We start from the raw sequence: 21,259 nt of genomic DNA, 5'->3' as shown, positions 1-21,259 counted from the left end.
CCTAATGAGAAAATGAAATTTGAATTGCATGAAAATGAATTCAAGGAGGAAACATTTCTCTCTTCACTATAGGAGAGGGCTAAAAGATGTCAGTCATAAGGATTACTGGGTAGGGGAAATTGGAAGGTGGTGATCAAAAGGTACGGACTTCCAGTTATAAGACAAGTGTGCTGGGGGTATAAGGTACAACGTGATGACTATAGTTAACACTGCTGTCTGGTATGCTGGAAGGTTGCTAAGACTGTAGATCCGAAAAGTTCTCATTGCAAGGAAAAAAATGTGTTTTTTTTTCCTTTCCTTTTCTTTTTTCTTTTTAATTTATACGGTACTGCATGTCAGTGATATCCCAATAAAATTGGAAAAAAGAGGCAAAGGATTAGTTAAGGAATAAAAAATATTTTAGAGGGGGAAATAAAAAATATGTTAGAGGGGGAAAATCCCCTAATTGCTAATTATATTTCTACTGAAGGGAAAAATAACATTTGACAGTCAATGAGTATGCTTGCTGCCTATTTACAGAATGGCAGATGTTACATGTAAGATTTGCCCAGATAGTCTCTTTAAAAAAAGTCTTTCCTATGTGAATTGTACTTTAATGAGACTTTTTGTTTGGAACCAGAATGATTTGATGAGGATTGAGTGTGTTCAGCCATATTGTTAAAGAAGAGCTAGAAGGGAGATTGGAGTTGGGAGTTAAAGTCCTAAGTTCAAAACGAAATCAAGGAAATGGATCAGTTTGTTAGTGGGCCATTTCCTTCCCCATGTTAGGAACCCGGGGAGCTACTGTGAACTTGACAACACAAGGGATGATGGCTCAATAATTCGCCCAGAACTAATCATAAAGATTTAAATTAAAAAAAAAAAAAAGAAAAAAGAGAGTGAAGTAATCTCCTATTTTACAGCAATAGGACTTCTTAAAGAACAAAATTCAGGGGCGCCTGGGTGGCTCAGTAGGTTAAGCCTCTGCCTTCGGCTCAGTTTATGATCTCAGGGTCCTGGGATCAATCAAGTCCCACATTGGGCTCTCTGCTCAGCAGGGAGCCTGCTTCCTCCTCTCTCTCTCTGCCTACTTGTGATCTCTCTGTGTCAAATAAATAAAATCTTTAAAAAAAAATTCAGCTGAGAAAATTTTTAACACAGGGATGATGGCTCTGTAAATTGCCCAGAACTAATCATAAAGATTCTAAAAAAAAAATAAATAAATAAAAAATCGCGAAGCAACAAGATCAGACTTGTTGTTAAAGAACAAACTTCAAATGAGTAAATTTGCAACATCTTACTGGCTTTATTCAGCAATTTATGAATCAGGCAATGTCCGTTTTAGCAGATGGAAAGGAACTCTACGGATCTGTACAAAATGAAGGGCTTTTTTAGGCCGAAGGAAGCAGGAGCAGAGGATCAGGCTGGTCATTTGCTGGTTGGTTAAGTAGGGTTACTTTCCTTAATGTGCAGCAAAGAGAAGTCTCGGGGCGGGGTGGGTCAGGTAACTTACTAAGGGCAGGCAAGTGCCGATTGGTTGACCTAGGTCTGCCTTTTCTGGGAGTGCCGAGCACGGAAACTTAGCTAAGCTTGGGTTTACTGACATGGAGCTTAACACGAACCACTCCGTCTTGGGCCCAATCAGATTATTTCAACAGACTTCACATGTTATAACCTCTTAGTGTCAAGGAATGAGACCACCGCTCAGTAACTGGAACAAAAAACCACAGAGCTAAATGTATTGCTTATTTAGTTACCTCGGTGAACTTTGTTGGTCAGGGACAGTCTCTTTGATCATATGTGGGGCATGTGGGGTTGCTTGGAGCTCAGGGATTGAGGGACTCTCAGAGGCTAGAGAGAGTTGACATCCACTGTGGATGTGTGGTTACAGAGGTGAGACTGTCATTGATTGATTGGCATCTAGAAGTGTGTTCCAGGTTGTAAGTCCCTACCTTCCTGGCTGACTTCAGAAGGAGGGACGGTCACTGATTGGTTGGTTGACTGGCAGACTGAATTCACTGAGGAAAATTTTATTTTTTTATCACAATATTTTTTAAGTGATTCATGTATTGTAGTTTATGATGGGCTCTTACACCATACTGCTCTACAGTCATCGAAAATTATTTAACCCCAGAGTATAAAATTTGTTCCATAGATTCCATCCTTAGGGTACACAAAGCATTTGTTTAGGAAGGTGTTTTTAGGCATTTTTGTTGTTGCTACTGTAGTATTATTAAGCCAAGTGTTTTAAGTGGTATCCACAAAGAACTGGTTTGGTGGGTGCCTAGGTGGCTCAGTCGTTAAGTGTCTGCCTTCTGCTCAGGTCGTGATCCCAGGGTTCTGGGATGGAGCCCATCATCAGGCTCCCTGCTCAGGGAAGTGGGAAGCCTGCTTCTCCCTCTCCCACTCCTCCTCCTTGTGTTCCCTCTCACCATGTCTCTCTCTGTCAAATAAATAAAATCTTTTTTTTTTTTTAAAGATTTTATTTATTTATTTGTCAGAGAGAGACAGAGAGAGCAAGCACAGGCAGACAGAGTGCAAGGCAGAGTCAGAGGGAGAAGCAGGCTCCCTGCGGAGCAAGGAGCCCGATGTGGGACTCGATCCCAGGACGCTGGGATCATGACCTGAGCCGAAGGCAGCTGCTTAACCAACTGAGCCACCCAGGCGTCCCAAATAAATAAAATCTTAAAAAAAAAAAAAAAAATCTGGTTTGAACAACATTCTCTATTAGACTAGTGATAGAAAATAAAGTGAAAACAGATGTGTTTACAAAGCACTTTACCCAAATCTCATCTCAAATCATGACAACCCTGTCAGGTAGGCATTGCCATTCTCATGTTACAGAGGAGAAAACTGGTGCCCAGTTAAGTGACTTGCATAAGGTTAGAACCAAAGTTTTTACTAGGGCTTAAAGTTGTCAGGATCAACTATTGACTTACTTGATGGTATTATGTTTTATTCAGAACCAAGTTCAAAAATGACCTTCCTTGGGGCACCTGGGTGGCTCAGTGGGTTAAGCCTCTGCCTTCAGCTCAGGTCATGATCTCAGGGTCCTGGGATCGAGCCCTACATCGGGATCTCTGCTAAGCAGGGACCTGCTTCCCCCCTCTCTCTGCGTGCCTCTCTGCCTACTTTTGATCACTCTCTCTCTGTCAAATAAATAAATAAAACCTTTAAAAAAAAAAAATGACCTTCCTCCAGAATGTTTTCTCTGACTTTAACAGTCATTGATGTTTATATCCAGAGACCATTTTATAAAGAGAAGAATAGTGTTTTTAAACATAGGTGTATGAAATTTTTTTGATGGACCATGTAATTGTCTCCGTTATTTTTATTTTATCTCTGTGACTTCTGTCTTATTTATTGGATTTTTTACTTTCTCTAATTACATTACAGTTCCACACCAGCATCTTACAAGTTTCAATCCCTTCATTACTGCCAACATCTAAGGGCCTGGAAACGTCTGAAAGCGCAAAATTGCCTCCTCAACCAGAGACTTCATTTGAAGAAAGGTATGTCATTTATGACCCAACATTGCAATATAAATGTTCAGCAGAGTAGATCAAGCAACACAAGAGTGCATTGCAATTTATTTACAGACACAGGTTTTACTGTGAGAGGCAAGAAACTGTAAGGCATGTGCCAGGGGACCAGTGTAAATCAATCACTACAGTCAGTTCTGGATTATTGAAATAAAGGGTGTGAAGCAAGAAGTCCTAGGGCAGGAGTCCAGGGAGGTGTGGTGTTCAGGTTAGAGAGAGATTTTAGGGGACTCAAGTTTTATGTCCTAAGTCATGGGGAGCCGCCAGTGGGTCCCAAGCCCCATAGCAATGGTCATGTGGCCCAGGCTGTTCGGAAGAAGGATTTGGGACAGGGATACAGTAGTTTCTCCATTAACAAGTAGAATTTTGAGGGAGCATGTTCTCAATTACTTAACCTTATAATGAGACCAAATAAAAGAAAATATAATAGAATATTTTAGGGGCACCTGGATGGCTCAGTGGGTTAAGCCTCTGCCTTTGGCTCAGGTCATGATCCCAGGGTCCTGGGATCGAGCCCCACATAGGGCTCTCTGCTCGGCAGGGAGCCTGCTTCCTCTTCTCTCTCTGCCTGCTTCTCTGCCTACTTGTGATTTCTCTGTCAGATAAATAAGTAAAATATTTTTTTAACAAAAGAAAATATAGTAGAAAATTTTAAAAGAGAGGGGCAGCTGGGAATCCTCAGTAAATTCAGCAGCTGACTCAATCTCAGCTCAGGTCTTAATCTCAGGGTTGTGGGTTCAAGCCCCATACTGGGCATGGAGCCTGTGTTTAAAAACAAAACAAAACAAAACACACACGACTGTTTTAAAAGAGAAATCGCTTCCCCAGCACAATTTTTTGTTTTTTTGACAGTTCTGCTTACTTAGAATATATATGGTCTTTTACTTGTGAAGCACACACATTCCATCTTTTTTTTTCCTTTTCTTTTCTTTCTTCTTTTAGTGATGGAAAAATAATCCTTGGTGCTTCTGTTGAAACCCAGCCGTGCGATAGTCTTTCGTAAGTCATGTTCTTGAATGTGGAAAATGTCATTGATACCTGGGAGAGAGGAAGCTTCTGACAAACTCACAGTGACCACTGTGAGAAGCGGATGACTGAGGCCTGAATACATTAATGCAGGTGTGGTGGTTGGATGTCAGGGAAAGGGGAGGTTGTGAGTTAACAAAGAGATTCTTACTCATGGACTGTTATCCATTATCTCGTGCCAAGTGTTTGCACGGCTTTAGCCTTCCTTCATCAGTTTTCATGTGAAGTGCAGTGCTTTGAATTTCAGGTTTGCACTGGCTTGCATTTTGACCCTAGCAGAAAAGAGTCACAGAGAATGATGTAATGGCTGGAAAGGCTGCAGTAGTTTTTTGCATTCTCCATGTAGTAAACCGGTCCATTATCTATGTTTATCCAAGTTCAAGTCTGAATTAGGAAAATCTCTTACCAGAGCAGTATTCAAAGATGAGATCTTCTCTTTTCTCACCAATATCTTTTACTTTATTTGATACTGGACAAGTCTAGTAACTTATGTACACATGAGTACATGAGAATTGCCTTTTAAAAGTTTGTGTATGTGTGTTACTCTGCTTCTTAGAGCTTTTTTCTCTCTCTAAACTGGTCACCTATTCCTGACTTCCATTTTTGAAAAGACAGCCCTGTACACTTGAATGCTAGTTATGTGAAAGGGAAAAAAATCTCTGGATGTTTACAGTGTCACTTCACCTTTGCAAGGATAGCAAACAAATTATTATGGGCAGCCAGAGGGATTTTTCTTGTATGCCTCGATCAGAACTGTAAAATGAACTACTTGGCCAGATTCAGAAAATGGATTCCTTTGTGAATTGAAAAGTAACACTTCTGTGCTTTATTTTAATTACAAGGATTATATATAAATAGTATGTGAGTATTTTAGAAGTTCCCTGGTATATTAACTAAAATTTAAATAAAAATAAAAAATAAAAAAGTTCCTGGTCTAAATGTATACATAAAAGGATACACCACTGGTCCATGGAAAAATGCTGGTTTATTTTCAAATGTTGACATCACAAGGAGAGTCCTAAGTGTTTTTCCAGCTATTCTAACATGTGTGGGACATTTAGAGTTATTGGCAGGACAGTTAACCACCTCTGCTTTTAAAAGAACTCAATGTTATAATTTAGTAAAGCACATAAGTGACTGCCTGAATCCGGATTTTCTTTTATGACCAGGATTCAACCCACACACAGTTTTAGTTTCTTTCCAAGATATTCTCCTAAGAAACAGTGGCACCAGAGCCACTTATTATTAATCCTAATTACTATTATTGTTATTTTTAGAACTTCAAGTCTGCAAAAGTCCAGCAGCCTGGTCAATCTGAAGAAAGAGTCATCAGATGGGGTTGGTTCTGTGTTGTTTCTCTGTCTGTTACCCTGAGACGCAAATATTTAGGGATCCTCACATTTTCCCATTTTCCAAAGAAAACTGTCAAGAAGAGTTTGAGGTTTCTCTAATGCAGATTTATTAGATACCACAGTTAATGGTAAATATTAAGAAGGGTGAATATGAACAGTTGAAACTAGTGTATATAATCACAACTGAAGACTAATTAGCCATTATTGGAAATAAATGGAACTGAGATTGTATAGCTTAGAAGTAGATAAAAGTTTATTTTAATTTCTAGAATTGTGTGTAACAGTTTGTGAATATATGAAGCCATTCCTATGTCCAGATTACAATGGAAAAATGTTTGTGATGTCTGATACATGGGATTGCTTAACTGTCTCCAAAAAACCCAAACTCAGAACCTCCAAAACATGTTATATGAAAGAAACCAGATACGAAAGATCAGATAGTCCACGATTCCATTTATGTGAAGTATGTAGAGTAGATAAATCCATAGAGACAGAACCCAGTTTGGCGGTTGCCAGAGATGGAGAGGGAGGAACGGAGAGAAACTGCTTCCAGGGTGAGGGGTTTTATTCAAAATGATGGAAATGTTTGGGAGCTAGGTGGAGGTGGCAGTTATATAACACCGTGAGTGTACTTAATGTCCCCTAATTGTTCAGTTACTTTTTATGTTTCACCTCAATAAACTGTTGGGGAGGTACAAAAAACAGACAAAACCCCCAACTCTCAATCAGGCTAGTGATATTCTTAATTATCATATTTGGGCTTCCTAAGACCTCACAAAACATCCTTAGGTCACCCGCCCGAGAACAGCTGTTTATTTAATATAGCCACTGTGTATACAGCAAACATTTTGGTGTTCTGTTTTTTTGTCTTTTTTTTTTAAAAGGCCTCATCAACAAGGGCTCTCGTTCTTCCTCCAATTTTCAACCATTAACTCTGTAAAGGCTACCTTCTGGTAGGCCACTTCCAGATGCACTCCCTTGACTGCTGGCTCTGAATGCCTTGAGTTGTAATGTAGGTGTCCCTGATAAGGCATGGACTGTGCACACAGCTGTAATTACAGGCATCCTTTGTCCTTTTTTGTCTTGCCAATTCAATAAATGATTAAATGATTTTGACATCTGTGGTGAGACATAGGTAATAGTTGCACTAAACTGTGGCATCTATAAACTTGTAGTTACGATGAGCAATAAATTCAGAGGATAAAATAACCACCTTCAAAGCTTGTGTCCCCTCTCCCCTTTCTCTACCTCTGCAAAAACAAAAACAGAGGGCAGGAGATGTTAGAGGAATGAGGGCATGCAAATCAAAGCATCTTTGGATCCTACTAAAACAATATAATAGATCATGTTACTGGAACTGCTAATTCAAATAACAAGAAAGCTAAAAAATCAACAGTACTTAGAAGTATAACTTAATTACAGTTAAGTTTCGCGATAAAGACCTTGACCTATTAGAGACAGCCAAAGAATCTTCTGAATCGATGAAGAAAAATTTAATTATAACAAGTTTAGTTTTGGTGTTAAGTGTATCAAGCATGTCATAGTGTTTGAAAATTGGTGATCTGTGTCGGGTAACTTGCAGGCAAGGTAATGAATATGTCTCAGAACACCCTCTCAAAAACAAAATGTTTAACAGTCACTGGTTGTGTCCTCATTTGACTAGTAATTCCTTGAGTAGAATATTTAAATAACTGGAGTAGAATCTCTTTCTGCTGCTGGTGTAGAAGCTTGGAGATAACGCCTACTTTGCACAGTGATTATATTACGCTGGGCTTCTGATGCAGTTACGGTACAAAGACTGTGAACTGCATTGTAGCCTAGTCATGTCATAACCATTCGAAAAATAGGAAGCCTGCTGGTATTCTGGTTATGCAGTACCTTATTTCCATGTCATTGGGGGAATGAGGCAAATAAAATAAAGCTTGAGAATTTCTATGTCCTAAATACTTCACATATGAAGCATGCCGGTTATAGGTCAGTGATGAACATGTTTTTGTTGCTGCTCTTGCTTCCTAAGTAGCTTTCAGAACTGACTTTCTAAATTGTAATATGGTGCTTGGTGTTCATAATCAACTTATCAGTTCTGTGATTCTTTTAAATAAAATCACATGTGTAACAGATCAGGTGTTGTGCCCAGCGTGTACTCCTAATTGTGCACAGCCACGCTGTGTTCCATTTATTATTACTTGTCTTTTAGGATAAAGCTCCTGTAGAAAGCAGCCCATTCAGGGGCCTCCCTCCGAAAGCTCCGGGGCGTGATGCATCCGTGGACGACAACCCCTTTGGCACTCGGAAAGCCAGATCATTCTTTGGGCGTGGCTTTTTTAAAATAAAAAGTAACAAGAGGACAGCAAGTGCACCAAACTTGGGTACGTATGGCCAGCGTGCTTTTGCTTTAATTCACTCAGGACGAGGACAAGGTCAATCCCCTCCCTTCCCTGGTTCATTGATCTGTGCGTTTCTCGTTCTCAGAAATGAAGGTGAATGCAAGAAACTGACCCCTTGGGTTTAATTCGGTGGTAAAGATAGCTCTGTGCAGGCCATCACCCTGCTCTCCTTGTTGGAGTACAAGTGTAGAGGAAAGACCAAAACCCTTGACACTCTCTGAGTTCATTGTAAACAGCTTCTCATCTGTTTCGAAAGTGGACCAATTAACCCCATATTGTTCCTGCTAATGGAGTCTGCGATGTTGGAAGCACAGCGCAGTGCTTGCCTTTCCTCCCCCGTGTGTATTTTGTGAGTAGGACTTTGAGCTGTGTTTCATTTTGTCATTCTCCTGTGTTCTCTCCATTGGGCTGCGTGTGATTGTGTGCATTGTTGGGATATCTGAAGATCGTAAACGAAGTGCCAGTGCACCCACCCTAGGTATCGTACCCCTGCATGCCAGCCTTCGCCAGTGCTGTCCTCCAGGCTGACTAATCCTTGCTCTTGGTATCTGCGATCTCTAGAAAGCAAGCTGGCAGCGATCAGAAAATGTTGTCCTCGACTCCAGAGAGTTCCTTCCAACTGCTGCTAAAGTGAACTTTCTGGAGAGTCTTTGCTTCCCAGCCTACGTGCTGTTTTAACCCCTGCTAATGACACCTTGCCAGGAGCTCTGGGAGGACCCAGAAGCGCACGGCACCCTCAGAGTCCAGGGCAGGACTCTCCTGCCTCGTACCTTCCAGCTTTCTCACCCTTCCAGTGCATCCTGTCTCACACTAACTCCCAGGTCCTAACAGTTCCTTCTCCATGTCTCCATTATCCCCAGAGAGCAATGTTTTCAGCCAAATCGAGAAGTCTGTAGAAGACATTGCAAATGATTGCTTTAGACTGACTTTTCTTAAGGGAATGTTCTTCTGACATTTATTGCTTTGAAGATGGAAGTGGCATTTAGTGACACTGGAGGAAGATTTCTGGGATATTTAAGGAGCCTCCCCTAGAGTGATTTTAGGAGAGGGGAAACTCCGTTTTCCTTTTTAAAAGTGTGGGGCATGGGAGGGAGGAAACATCCTCAAAACAAAAAAATGGAAACAGGATGCTTTTAGAATGAGGGTGAGTTAGGCAACATTTTCTGGTATACCCGTACCCATGATGGCTTTGGGGTTTGGATGGAAAGGTTCCTTTGGATTTTCCCTGAGATACCCATACACCAACTCATGTGGGTCAGCACAGGTTACTTTTCTCCCTTTGCAGTCTTACATTTCTAGAATACACATGGGATAAATAAAATCCAGACAACATTTTCAAATGTTTTTGCATCTTTCTTAGAAGAAATACATTGTTAATGCTAAGAGCCCAGTGCTGCTTATTATAACCTATAATCACAGCTGTGCTTCGTAGAAAAGTCAACCTCTGCAACTTTTGTATCTTGCTGAAACACCATTTCTGTGATTTTTGTACAACTTTTTCTTTCCCGTAAAAGTGTCGTCTCACACTGAGGAAACACTACTGCTTGTGTTTGTTAGTGGGGGATCATGTCTTAAGGGGCAGGTAAAAGAATTAAGAAATAGAGAGTGCTGGGAGAACTGGGCGTAGCAAATTTGGATGTTACTCTTTCAAGGCAGAATCAACAGACACTGATTTTATATCAAAAGAAAAATGTGTGCATATCCAGTACAGTCTTTTCTCAGTAGGACATAGCAAGTTATAAATAGGAATAACTCTCTTGAAAAAAGACCGCCAGGGCTTGGTGACTAGGATCTGATGTAAATGCCAAAGGAGAGGAGGGAGTGAAAAGAAAATGCCAAAGAGTGTGAATGGGAGTAACAGGAAGAATATTAATTAGTATCAAGGGAATATTAAATAAGAAAATCTAAGAGAATTCTTCTGAGAATTGGATGGATTTGTTGAGTCTAAGATGTTCCTGGCACAGCACATTGGGAATATCCATAAACGTTCAGATCCTGAGTCTGGGGAGAGAGATTAGGACCAGAGATTGTGATACTGGCTGCTTATGAATGAGGGAAGCCATCATTTTGTGCCAGGCACGGAGTGGGTGAACTTGTTCAGAGATCCTGCTGGCAGGAGCCTAGAACAGAATCTCGGAGTGGAAGAAGAGGAGAAAACAGGTCCTATAGCAGAGAAGAAACGATCAGATGACAGATCTGGGAGATTGTCCTAACAAGATGAAGGAGATGATGTTTTTGAAGAATGTGGGAAGAATGTCAGCAGTACCAAGTGCTGCAGAAAAATCGAGATTAATTTAAGTGATCTCAGATCACTTAAAGAATGTGGCAATCCTATCCCACCTTTGAACTTCAAAGAGGTGGTAATTTGTGAGTTAATGAATTTAGGCACAATATCATATGCGATATTATACACATCATTCACTGATACACAGCAGACGGTAAAGCAGAACATAAATTTGTGTTCCATCTGTAATATTTGTAGGGTGGTCTTTACAGACCAACTGAAGAAGAATTTGTGAAGAGTTGCTAAAGTTAAGAAGGGTAGCATCTAGTCATGTTCATTCCGTACTTTAAAACTCACCAAGTATGTATTCTGTTCTTGGGATAGCTGAAACAGAGAAGGAGACAGCTGAGCACCTAGATCTGGCTGGTAGATCTTCCCAGCCGAAAAATTCGCAGATATCTCCACCATCGCCGGATTCCAAAAAGAAATCCAGAGGGATCACGAAACTCTTTAGAAAGTAAGTAACACAGCAGACAACCGGAGGGGGCTTTGTGTTGTGTGTTGCTCAAATGTAGGAATAAATGGAAGATTGCCTAGAAACAAGTATGCAGTTGTAAGGCTTTGCTGTTCCTTTGATGGAAGGAAGATTGTGATCTGGGATGCACTGACTCACTGGGTCTCAGTTAAAGTGTAAATCCAGACATCTTTTCTGACCATACATAAGCAATGTTCTCATTAACTTTAGGGTCCTAAGGTCTCCTCAGGTCTCTACAAGGCAATGTGATGTTGTTTCTTCTATTCAGACTTAGGAGAAGTCAGTCAACTACATTCAACCCAGATGACCTGTCTGAGCCTGAATTTAAAAGAGGAGGGACAAGGGCAACTGCAGGGCCACGACTGGCTTGGTCTCGAGATTTGGGACAATCTAACAGGTGAGAAAAACTGAACGAATGGACTTTGACATCTCTACCCACATGTCCAGGCTATGAGCACTTGTAATGTTAGTATTGTCCCTGGGCTGAGCAGTAGAATCCCTTGCTTACCCCTTTGCCTGGCAGAGGGGTCCGTCATCTTTAGAGCAGTGCGGGTTGGCAGTGGTTGGTGAAAATCATGCAGAAGATGAGGGCTGCGTGAGCCAGGGGAGGAACCAAAGCTAAAGTGTCAGCAACATCTGTGTAAGAATGATTCTTTGACTTCAATCTGACTGAGAAAATAGTTACTCCAAGTACTCTAAAGCATAGCTCTAGAGAGATGGGCTAACATAGCGGTTAAGAGTAGGTTCTAGAGACAGACTGCTTGGATCTGATTGCTGGCTTGGCTGCTTCCTGTAACCTGGGTGACCTTTGAGCAACTACATCCATACTCTACGCCTCCGTGTCCCCTGGTATGAATTAGTCTAATTATGAAGATTAAAGGAGTTAATATGCGTTGAGTATCTGGTAAATAGTAACTGTTCAGTGAACGTTAATGACTAATGGATTCTGTGAACGCACCTACATAAATTCATTAAGACACAAATTCTAACGGAATTTAATCAGGATTAAATAATCCTGAATTTATCAGGACTATGTAATGCTTTATCTGTTAAGACTCTAGGAACTTTTCCTACACCCTTACCACAATTGAGGGCTGTTTTGAAATTACTGTACTGACCTACTGAGCATGAGAAGGATGGGGTTGGCAAACATCTAGCACAAACCATTACACTTCGTCTTTGGAACATGGTCTCTCCTACCCTCACAGAAGACTGGGCACAGGTTTTATCAAGGAGGAAACCCTGGCTTTCTCCAAACACATGAAGGTCTCATTTGCCATGTGTTCTCTTTATACACAGTAGAGGATCTCCTTGTGCTGTTTTAAAAAAAAATAAAGAAAATTTTTGTTTATCTACATTTTTTTTCCCCCAAAGAGGAACACGATTTACATGTCAAAGTAGAAAATTTGACCCAGAAATTACTGTGATTATGTTTCCCTGTACTCAGTGATGGCATGTTGCGCTCTTCTCACTGATAACCATTTGGAGAGAAACCATAATTCTGCTACAGTTCAAGTTAGACTTGATTTCTTTCCATCTAACCTAGTGTTTTCTGTTTAGAAATTCAGTCTTCAAACCACGTTGACTGAAACTAGTACAGTGACTTGACTTGTTGGTTCAACTTGTTTTTCTTCCACAAATATGTTTCTTGCTCAATCATATTGAATCTTTTGTGGTTTCATTTGAAAATGAAAGCTGTGGTCCTTTTGAGGTAACTTTCAATGCCAGTACCACCTCCCCTAAACATGGACTGAAAAGTAAGCTTTTCATGGTCAAATAGGGCATTACTAGGGAATTTCTACATTCATTCAGTATAAGTTGGTCAACCTTGAGAAGCCACCGGGCTGGCTTGGAATTGTTCTTCACACAGTTGTTCGTTTTCTTATAGCGACTTGGATATGCCATTTGCCAAATGGACCAAGGAGCAGGTTTGCGATTGGCTTGTGGAGCAGGGCTTGGGGTCCTACGTGAATTCAGGCAAGCACTGGATTGCATCTGGCCAAACACTTCTGCAGGCTTCTCAGCAAGATCTGGAGAAGGTGACTGCTTCTCTGTTTTGTTTAGACAATGGCTACTGAGAAAGAGAATATGATTGTAGAATTGTTTTATACTCCAGAAAGGGGAGTGGGGGGAGCCAGTCAGTACTCTTGAAAAACTGTGTTTTCTGCTTCACACTTTTTTTTTTAAATTTAATCGCATGGATTTAACAAGAAGGACCTGATCTTAATGATTCCTTATGAAACATGTAAGCCACTGGCTATTTTAATGAGAAATAATTGTATAGACATAATAATAAACCTTAAGCTCATATTTCTCAGAATCTTTGTGAGGATTTAGCATTGGCCCAACTTCTCAGTGTAATGTATGCAATTCAACTTTACTTTGCAAAAAGGAAAAGGAAAGAGCCCTACATCTTACGTCAAATTATTTAACATATTTCCTAATTGTTTAACCTTTTGTACAGAAAGAATAGAATTCCAGTCTTGCTGAGGAAGGAGCCTACTAGGGAATGGAACATCCCACTAAACTAGTTGCTGTGGTCTTGGCTTTCTAGGGGCCTTTTGTTCAGCAACATTTCACCAACTTGACTTGGCATGCTGACTGAACAGGATTGTCGGGTCTTTAACACTGGCTTCGTTTGGGGGGAGCTGGCATCTTTTGCCAGTGGCATCTAGCCCATAGTGACAGAATGGTCAAACCAGTGTTTCTGCTTATTATTTCAGGAACTTGGGATTAAGCGTTCACTTCATCGAAAGAAGCTCCAGCTGGCACTGCAAGCCGTGGGGTCTGAAGAAGAAACCAACCATGGAAAGCTGGATTTCAACTGGGTTACTAGTAAGAGATTTTTAAATTCACTCATTCATGAATGAGTAAATGAGTGACTGACTGAATGAATGAATAAATGAATGAAGCTGCTTTTTCTTTTGAATCACAAGTACAGGTGTTGCGTGGCTTACTAACAACACCGATTTCTCTCCTGTAGGGTGGTTGGATGACATTGGTCTCCCCCAGTACAAGACCCAGTTTGACGAAGGACGGGTAGATGGTCGAATGCTCCATTACATGACTCTTGTAAGTGATTGGCTCCTGGGAGTTGGGGAAGGGGAGTGTCAAATTGCTTTTCTCTGGAAAGACACAGAAATAGTGAGCAAAATGCATTGTTTTCACAATGATTCCACCAGAGTTTCAGGGTGTTGCCTTAACTTGAGAAGAGCCAGAAGAGTTTCTGTTAAGTTGAAGTCAGAGGATTTGGTGATTGCAGTATCGTTGGGAAATTTAAAACTTGGATTTAAGCTGTATGAAGGCTAATCTAAACTCAGCTCTCCAGGAAGATGGTTTTATGTATATTCGACAATGTAGACCCTGAAGTGCATGCTTTGAAGGGGTAAATTTTCGCATAATTTTATATGCGAATTATATGTTATGAAGATGCTTTGTTTTATTTTATTTTAGATTTTATTCATTTATTTGAGAGAGAGGGTGAGATAGAGCACGAGCCCGGAGAGGGTCAGAGAGAGGAGGAGACTTTCACTTAGAAGGGAGCCTGATGTGAGGTTTGGTCCCGGGACTCTGGGATCATGACCTGAGCCGAAGGCAGCCACTTAACTGACTGAGCCACCAAGGCGCCCCTCTCCTAACGATGTTTAAAAAATAGAGTGTAGAGTGTCGAAGCCCTGGGGGTTTCTGAGTTACACATTCCTATATGCAGTGACTGCTCAGAAGAGACCACCCTTTTGACCTGACATCTAGAGACCCGTCTCCTCTCCTCCCTTCTGCTTTGGAGAATGTTACCCAAAACCTGCCTCCTTTCTCTCTTTAGCCCCGTTCCACTAGGGGAGTAATCGCAGAGGCAAGAAGTAGACTGAGGTGGACTCTCTGATTCCTGCATTACTGTTCCGTATTTTTATCCTTCCATCTAAGAGGTAGAAGGACTTTACAACAGTGGAAGAGACGGTTTCCAGGAGAACTTGTTCTAGATTCCGCAGTCCTGTTAGTGCACTGCTGCTTTAGATTCTTTTCTTTAAAAGGCCTTTTGTGAGCTACGCTCTGGAACCAACCCCGAGAAGTATCTTCTTTAAGTTTGTTGAAAATTTGGGGCATCTGGGTGGCTCAGTGCGTTAAGCCTCCGCCTTCAGCTCAGACCATGATCTCAGGGTCCTGGGATTGAGCCCCGCATCGGGCTCTCTGCTCAGCAGGGAGCCTGCTTCCTCCTCTCTCTCTCTGCCTGCCTCCCTGCCTACTTGTGATCTCTGTCTGTCAAATAAATAAATCGTTTTTTAAAAAAAAGTTGTTGAAAATTTCAAACAGCTTATTTTTCAATGTCAGAATTGTGGGGTTCCTTTCATGGGATTCATTTTCTTCTCTGTCATTGAACCAAAGTCCGTACCTTGGTGGGCACCTGCTTGTAATAACACGAGCGCGTGGCACATTGCATGTATACTGTGTGCCAGACACTCTTCCAAGCTCCGTACTCCTATGAATACTCCAGTTTCAGCAAGCCTTGAGGTGACATTCTTGTTATCCCCCAGTGTTTAGGTGAGGGAATGAGAAACTTGAGAAATGGGGTAGCTCAACCAAGTTTCCACAGCCAGAAAGTAGTCAGAAGTCACAGGGTGTTTGAACCCAAGATGTTTCCAGATTCCTCCTCTTAATAGCTCAGCCTGCAACAAATTCAGTAAATACTTGCCTGCTTGTCTAGGTAGGTATGCTTCTGCACGAACGTGAGTAGATTCAGGCTTAAAACCACAAGAAAAGTGCACATAAATTTTGTGACTATAAAAGAGTAAATCATCTTAGACAATTAGACCTCAAAAGTTCTGAGTCACAAAAATACCTATTTGAACATGATATCCTGGGCTGGATCCTGGAATAGAGAAAGGACCTAGTGGAAAAGCTGGTGAAATCTGAGTAAAGTCTGTAGTTTTAATTACCATTTTTTTGTTTATGTTAATTCCTCAGTTTTGATGACTACATTATGGTTATAGAAGGTGTTAACCATTAGGGAAAGCTGAGTGAAGGATATATGGAACTATTATCTCTTCTTTGGCAACTCTTTGGTAAATTAAAATTACCTAAAAGATTTTTTTAGGGGCACCTGGGTGGCTCAGTGGGTTAAGCCCCTGCCTTCGGCTCAGGTCATGATCTCAGGGTCCTGGGATCGAGCCCTGCATCAGGCTCTCTGTTTAGCAGGGAGCCTGCCTCTCCCTCTCTCTCTATGCCTGCCTCTCTCCCACTTATGATCTCTCTCTCTCTGTCAAATAAAAAAAAAAGAAGAAGAAGAAGGCGGTGGCACCTGGGTGGCTCAGTGGGCTAAACCCCTGCCTTCGGCTCAGGTCATGATCTCAGGGTCCTGGGATTGAGTCCGGCGTCGGGCTCTGCTTAGCAGGGAGCCTGCTTCCTCCTCTCTCTCTCTGCCTGCCTCTCTGCCTACTTGTGATCTTGCTCTGTCAAATAAATAAATAAAAATCTTTAAAAAAACAAAAGATTTGTTAAAAAATCTAAAAATAGTATCTGTTTTGATTTAAAACAGCCCTCTAAAAAAAATGTCTCAAGCTAAAATAATTTGCATTGTATTTACATTGTAATCACGTATTTAGATTTTTTTAAATCTGAAAAACTTGAATTAGTTGAAACTGACCCACGTGGAAATGTTTTGAATGGGTGTCTCAATCTTAGATTAAAATGTGTTGAATGCCTTCTAACTTACCATAAGGAAGTGCCTTAAAGAAATTGATCCAAAAAAAATTCAGGAAATAATTTTGCTGAGTAGCTTTAAGAATTTAAGCTGATTGTCCAATATTTTTATTTAAAAACTATTTCTATAATAGATTATCACCCCCCCCCCACCACCAACAAATGTGTTTATCAGTAAGGTGTGTCTAAAATGGATATTTTTCTTGTTTTATTTTCTTGATGTGTTTGGAAATAGACTGGTGCTTATCTTGACACTGCCCTCCACATCACCTTCTGAAATAATTTGTTTTGGTGTGTTTGGTATGTTTGAAATGTTCCCAATAACCACAGACAGGAAAGTTACACCTGGAAGGAACTGATGGTGATACATGTTGCTACTAATAACTTCTTCATGTCTCCTTTCTCTTTAACTCTCACCAAAACCTTCTCATCGATCACAGACTCTGCTGGATAGAGCATAATAATCAAGAACTAGAGATTCCTTGAGGCTTGGGGAATACTATAACAGAGATACTTTTCTGATTTTCTCCCAAATGGTGATGTGCCTTAGTTCAGCAAACCTAGTTCTGCTGTCCTCACTGAACATCATGGGCTCTTAACTCTTTGCTTTATCACACCAAATCAAAGTGTAACCCAGCCAATTCCTTTCCAACTGTGCTCTACAGAGCTGTGGGGTCTCACGATCCTGTTTCAAAGTGTCCGGAAGAGAATCAGGTGAAACTTGGCTTCTGTTGATACAACACTAATTTTTTGGTGGTTGTTTTTAATTTGGGGTCCTGGAGAGGATTTTGTTGGGAACAGGAAAAAAAGTGTTCTGTTACCAAATAAAGGGTTTGAAAATACAAGCGCTCGAGGCCTGTTGGTAGAGGGGTTTCCTAGTTTTACTTGTTTTCTGAAATTTCCCTGAGAAGGTCCTCCTGCTCTAGGCCAGCTCAGTGAACTCCTCTTTTTGTTGTTGTTTTGTTTTGTTTTTTTTTCAGGATGACTTACTGTCTTTGAAGGTCGTGAGTGTGCTACATCATCTCAGTATCAAAAGGGCTATCCAGGTCCTGAGGATCAATAACTTTGAACCGAACTGTTTGGGGAGGCGGCCGTCTGACGAGGTAGCACCTGAGGTTGAGATTCCCGCTGCATGCGCTCTCCATGCACGGGACAGCTGTGTGGGCAAAACAGACACACGAGTCTTCATGGGCCGGCAGGGAAGGCTTCTGCCATCCTCAGAGCCTCAAGTCCAGCCTCATTACCTTCTCGGGCTTTATTTTCCTATATCCCCCCCATTGTGATGGGTCTACCTGTGTAACCACAAAGATTGTGTTTTAATTTCCCTCCCTCCTTTTCTCAGGTGTCTCTTATTTTCTTGCCTCCTTAAGCCACAGAATTAAATATCACTCTAGAGACTTGTTTTCCTAAAGCACTGCTTCATGAGTTTGTGAAAAAAGCTTGGAACACTGGCACGGATGCCTCAAAACAAAACTGAGATTAGCAGACCCCTTTTCACCTTTTCTGTAAATACTTAGTGGGATGTCGAGGGAATTGTGCTCTAGAAGGCAGACTTTGTAGAAGGTGCAGTTTGAGTGTTTGGGATCCCACAGTCAATGGACTAACGCTCCTTTTATTTTACTTTTTTCATAAAAAATAAAATGTTCCAGATTTCATTGTTTATGCACCACACCCAGTGTTCCATGCAATACGTGCCCTCCTTAATACCCACCACCAGGCTCACCCAACCCCCTCCCCCCCTCCCCTCCAAAACCCTCTGTGTGTTTCTCAGAGCCCACAGTCTCTCATGACTGAAGCTCCTGGTGGTTGTTTGTTCTCACAGAACAGCGTCACCCCGTCCGAAGTTCAGCAGTGGACCAATCACCGGGTGATGGAGTGGCTGCGCTCCGTGGACTTGGCAGAATATGCCCCCAATCTCAGAGGCAGTGGTGTCCATGGTGGGCTCATGGTAAAACTCTCTTTTAATTGAAAAACTGACTTCTCATTTTGTTTCCATCAGTCAAATGAGTTAGGACATTATCAGTTTGCTTGTCATAATCCTAGCACCATCAAACTGAGCCCTCCTGTAACCATTTCTAGGGAGTCTTTACTTTCCGAGTATTTTTCCCCATCATGTATTTGTATCATGTAGGGTTAGATCAGATTTCAATCCATTGTCTCTTATCTTCTGTGACCATCTGGCCACTGGTTCTCATGTGAGGCGCAGCACCAAAGGCGTGAAACACCTGCCACATCCAGATTCTATTTCTGCACAGTGATATAAGGAGTCGCCTTCCAAAGGCTCCACTTTGGGGAGCTACAAGCCCTAACTTTGGAATGCATGGATGTTGGGAACGGCTCTACTTCTCACTGGCTTAGGCAAAATAAAGATCTATAGCTTGAAAATCAAAGTCCATGCTCGGTCTCTCTGGGCTGTTGTGGGATCATTGGTGATGACTAAATGAAGGAACTTTGCCAATTACAAAGCACAGGGCAGACATGCATGATACACAGTGCCTTAAATGACTTTTTTTTTTTATAGGTTCTAGAACCTCGTTTTAATGTAGAAACAATGGCTCAGCTATTGAACATCCCACCAAGTAAGACCCTCTTGCGAAGACATTTGGCTACTCATTTCAACCTTCTGATCGGGGCCGAGGCCCAGCACCAAAAGCGTGATGCCATGGAGTTACCAGATTATGTACTCCTGACAGCCAAGGCCAAAGTGAAGGTTGGTTTAGGCTTCTGTCTTCTAATAACTGGTTAAAGCAAAAACTAAAGCTGGGGCTTGGTTTTGACCTGACTGTCCCATTTTCTGGAGTTTCCTGAGTCTTGTGGATGGGTTAATGGTCTGTGCATCTTTAAGAGTAATTAAGAAAATGCATTTTTGCAAGTGTCTTTCTGGGGGAACCTTTGCTCACATTTATTCTATTAGAGTTAACAGTGATGAAGAAGATGACGTTGGGATGCAGTCAATGTATTGCCAATGCAGAGTCCATGACTTGGGCTCAAACATTGATTGCAGTTGTTCTATGGATAAATCCAGCAGAAGAGGAAGATTTCTCACACAGATTCAACTTGTCTGGCTTGCAATGAACCAATCTTGCAAGTTAGAAAAAGATACTTAAGAAATGACTCAAGGTAGACCAACAGAGAATGGCTGTTTCTGGGTATACCCAGATTCATGGGTCATACCAAATTCAGATTACATTTTCTTCTTTTTAATCATTTCTCTGTGAACTCTTATGAGTCTGTTATCTCAACCAACTTAATGTGGAGATAGAGTTTATCAGCTCTTCTGCAAATTTGTACTAATTTCTTTATATATAGAAATATAGATATTTCTCTCTCTCTCTCTCTTTTACCTCCTCTACCTGCCTGACACTTTCTCATTAGCTCCCTTTCTCTCTTAAGAGATCTGCCAGATTTGAAACTTCTCAAAGACTCTGTTCTATTTAAATTCTCACCATCAGCCTGATCACCGTCTGCTGAACTGATAGTCTCAGGGACTATGCAGTGACTCAGATGGAGTTTCTCTTCCAAGTATCATTAGAAATTCTCTCTCCAAACAAGCGAGGATTCCTTTAGCAACCTCAGTTCTGTTATGGAAGCATAGCCGGCATACAGGATAATCCTAGCTTCCCCTGAAAAGAAAACACAGTTAGGACCATTCTCTTTTCCTGATCTGAGATGGGAAAACCTTGCAAAACTGGATTCATCCCTGAGAAATATCATTGCATTAAGTCCTGTTTAATCAAAAACTAAGGCTCTTGGCATTTTTTTGCATATCACCGTGACTGCGCAGCTAATTGGGGTGAATAAGTAGAACGAGCTTAATCTTCTGAGATTCATAATCTGGATCATTTATTATATTTGGGCACATCAATCATACACACACAGGGTGCTTTTATTTTTGTCACACCAATTTAATCATCCAATTGCTTTTCTCTGTAAATGGAGTGAATATTTGAATCATGCATATTCTCAATTCTCTGCCATATGAGTTTTATTAAATCCCTGGATGTTTGCTTTTCTTTTAAAGCCAAGGAAACTTACCTTCGGCAATTTTTGGAAACTGAGAAGGAAGAGACAGGAAGATAGGGAAAAATATATTTGTCCTATGGAACTGGGACATCCATCAGGAAGTACCTCTAAGAAGGGATTTAAACCTGGATTGGACACGCGTCTGTATGACGAAGATGATTTGGACTGGTTGGAGCAGGTAAAGGCAATAGGACATGCCTGTTTTCTTTCAAGTTCCTCCAGCCATGAAACACTAAATGGAAACTTGATGCACTGTGTCTACTAATCAGTTTTTTCTCTAATATCTGAAAATATAATAAGAAAATAATAGTCAATAGCTTCCCAGTTGCTTGCTATGTCCCAGGCACTATCCTCAGCAGTTAACGTATGTCAGCTTTCACTGACAGAGCCTTGTCATCCTCAGTGTAGGGGTAAGGAAACCGAGGCACGGAGAGGCTGAGTAACTCACCTGAGATAGAAGAGCAGCTTGAAGACCTGGGCTTCCAAGCTGCCAGGCT

General features: G+C 41.2%; 2 protein-coding genes across 2 annotated transcripts in view; both read left to right on the top strand.

Moving 5' to 3' along the window:
* The window catches only part of LOC309870276 (liprin-beta-1-like), a gene marked incomplete at both ends in the record, with an annotated part of 57,644 nt that extends 39,622 nt beyond the window's left edge, over window positions 1-18,022 (top strand). The window contains 11 exons of the mRNA XM_082742454.1: window positions 3,376-3,491; window positions 4,464-4,520; window positions 5,825-5,894; window positions 8,097-8,268; window positions 8,732-8,764; window positions 10,895-11,027; window positions 11,314-11,442; window positions 12,934-13,084; window positions 13,769-13,880; window positions 14,029-14,117; window positions 17,720-18,022. Coding sequence (XP_082598580.1) covers window positions 3,376-3,491; window positions 4,464-4,520; window positions 5,825-5,894; window positions 8,097-8,268; window positions 8,732-8,764; window positions 10,895-11,027; window positions 11,314-11,442; window positions 12,934-13,084; window positions 13,769-13,880; window positions 14,029-14,117; window positions 17,720-18,022 — 1,365 coding nt within the window. The remainder of the gene's footprint in view (window positions 1-3,375; window positions 3,492-4,463; window positions 4,521-5,824; window positions 5,895-8,096; window positions 8,269-8,731; window positions 8,765-10,894; window positions 11,028-11,313; window positions 11,443-12,933; window positions 13,085-13,768; window positions 13,881-14,028; window positions 14,118-17,719) is intronic.
* Window positions 18,023-18,361: 339 nt separating this feature from the next.
* LOC309868569 (liprin-beta-1-like) lies at window positions 18,362-19,630 on the top strand. The gene is made up of 2 exons (XM_082738575.1): window positions 18,362-18,687; window positions 19,261-19,630. The coding sequence occupies exons 1-2, from the start codon at window positions 18,526-18,528 to the stop codon at window positions 19,483-19,485; spliced, it is 387 nt and encodes a 128-aa protein (XP_082594701.1). The 5' UTR covers window positions 18,362-18,525; the 3' UTR covers window positions 19,486-19,630.
* Window positions 19,631-21,259: the final 1,629 nt, after the last annotated feature.

This window comes from Mustela nivalis (assembly GCF_964662115.1).
Source record: "Mustela nivalis genome assembly, chromosome: 7".
NCBI lineage: Eukaryota > Metazoa > Chordata > Mammalia > Carnivora > Mustelidae > Mustela > Mustela nivalis.
This window is presented reverse-complemented; position numbering and strand designations above follow the sequence as displayed.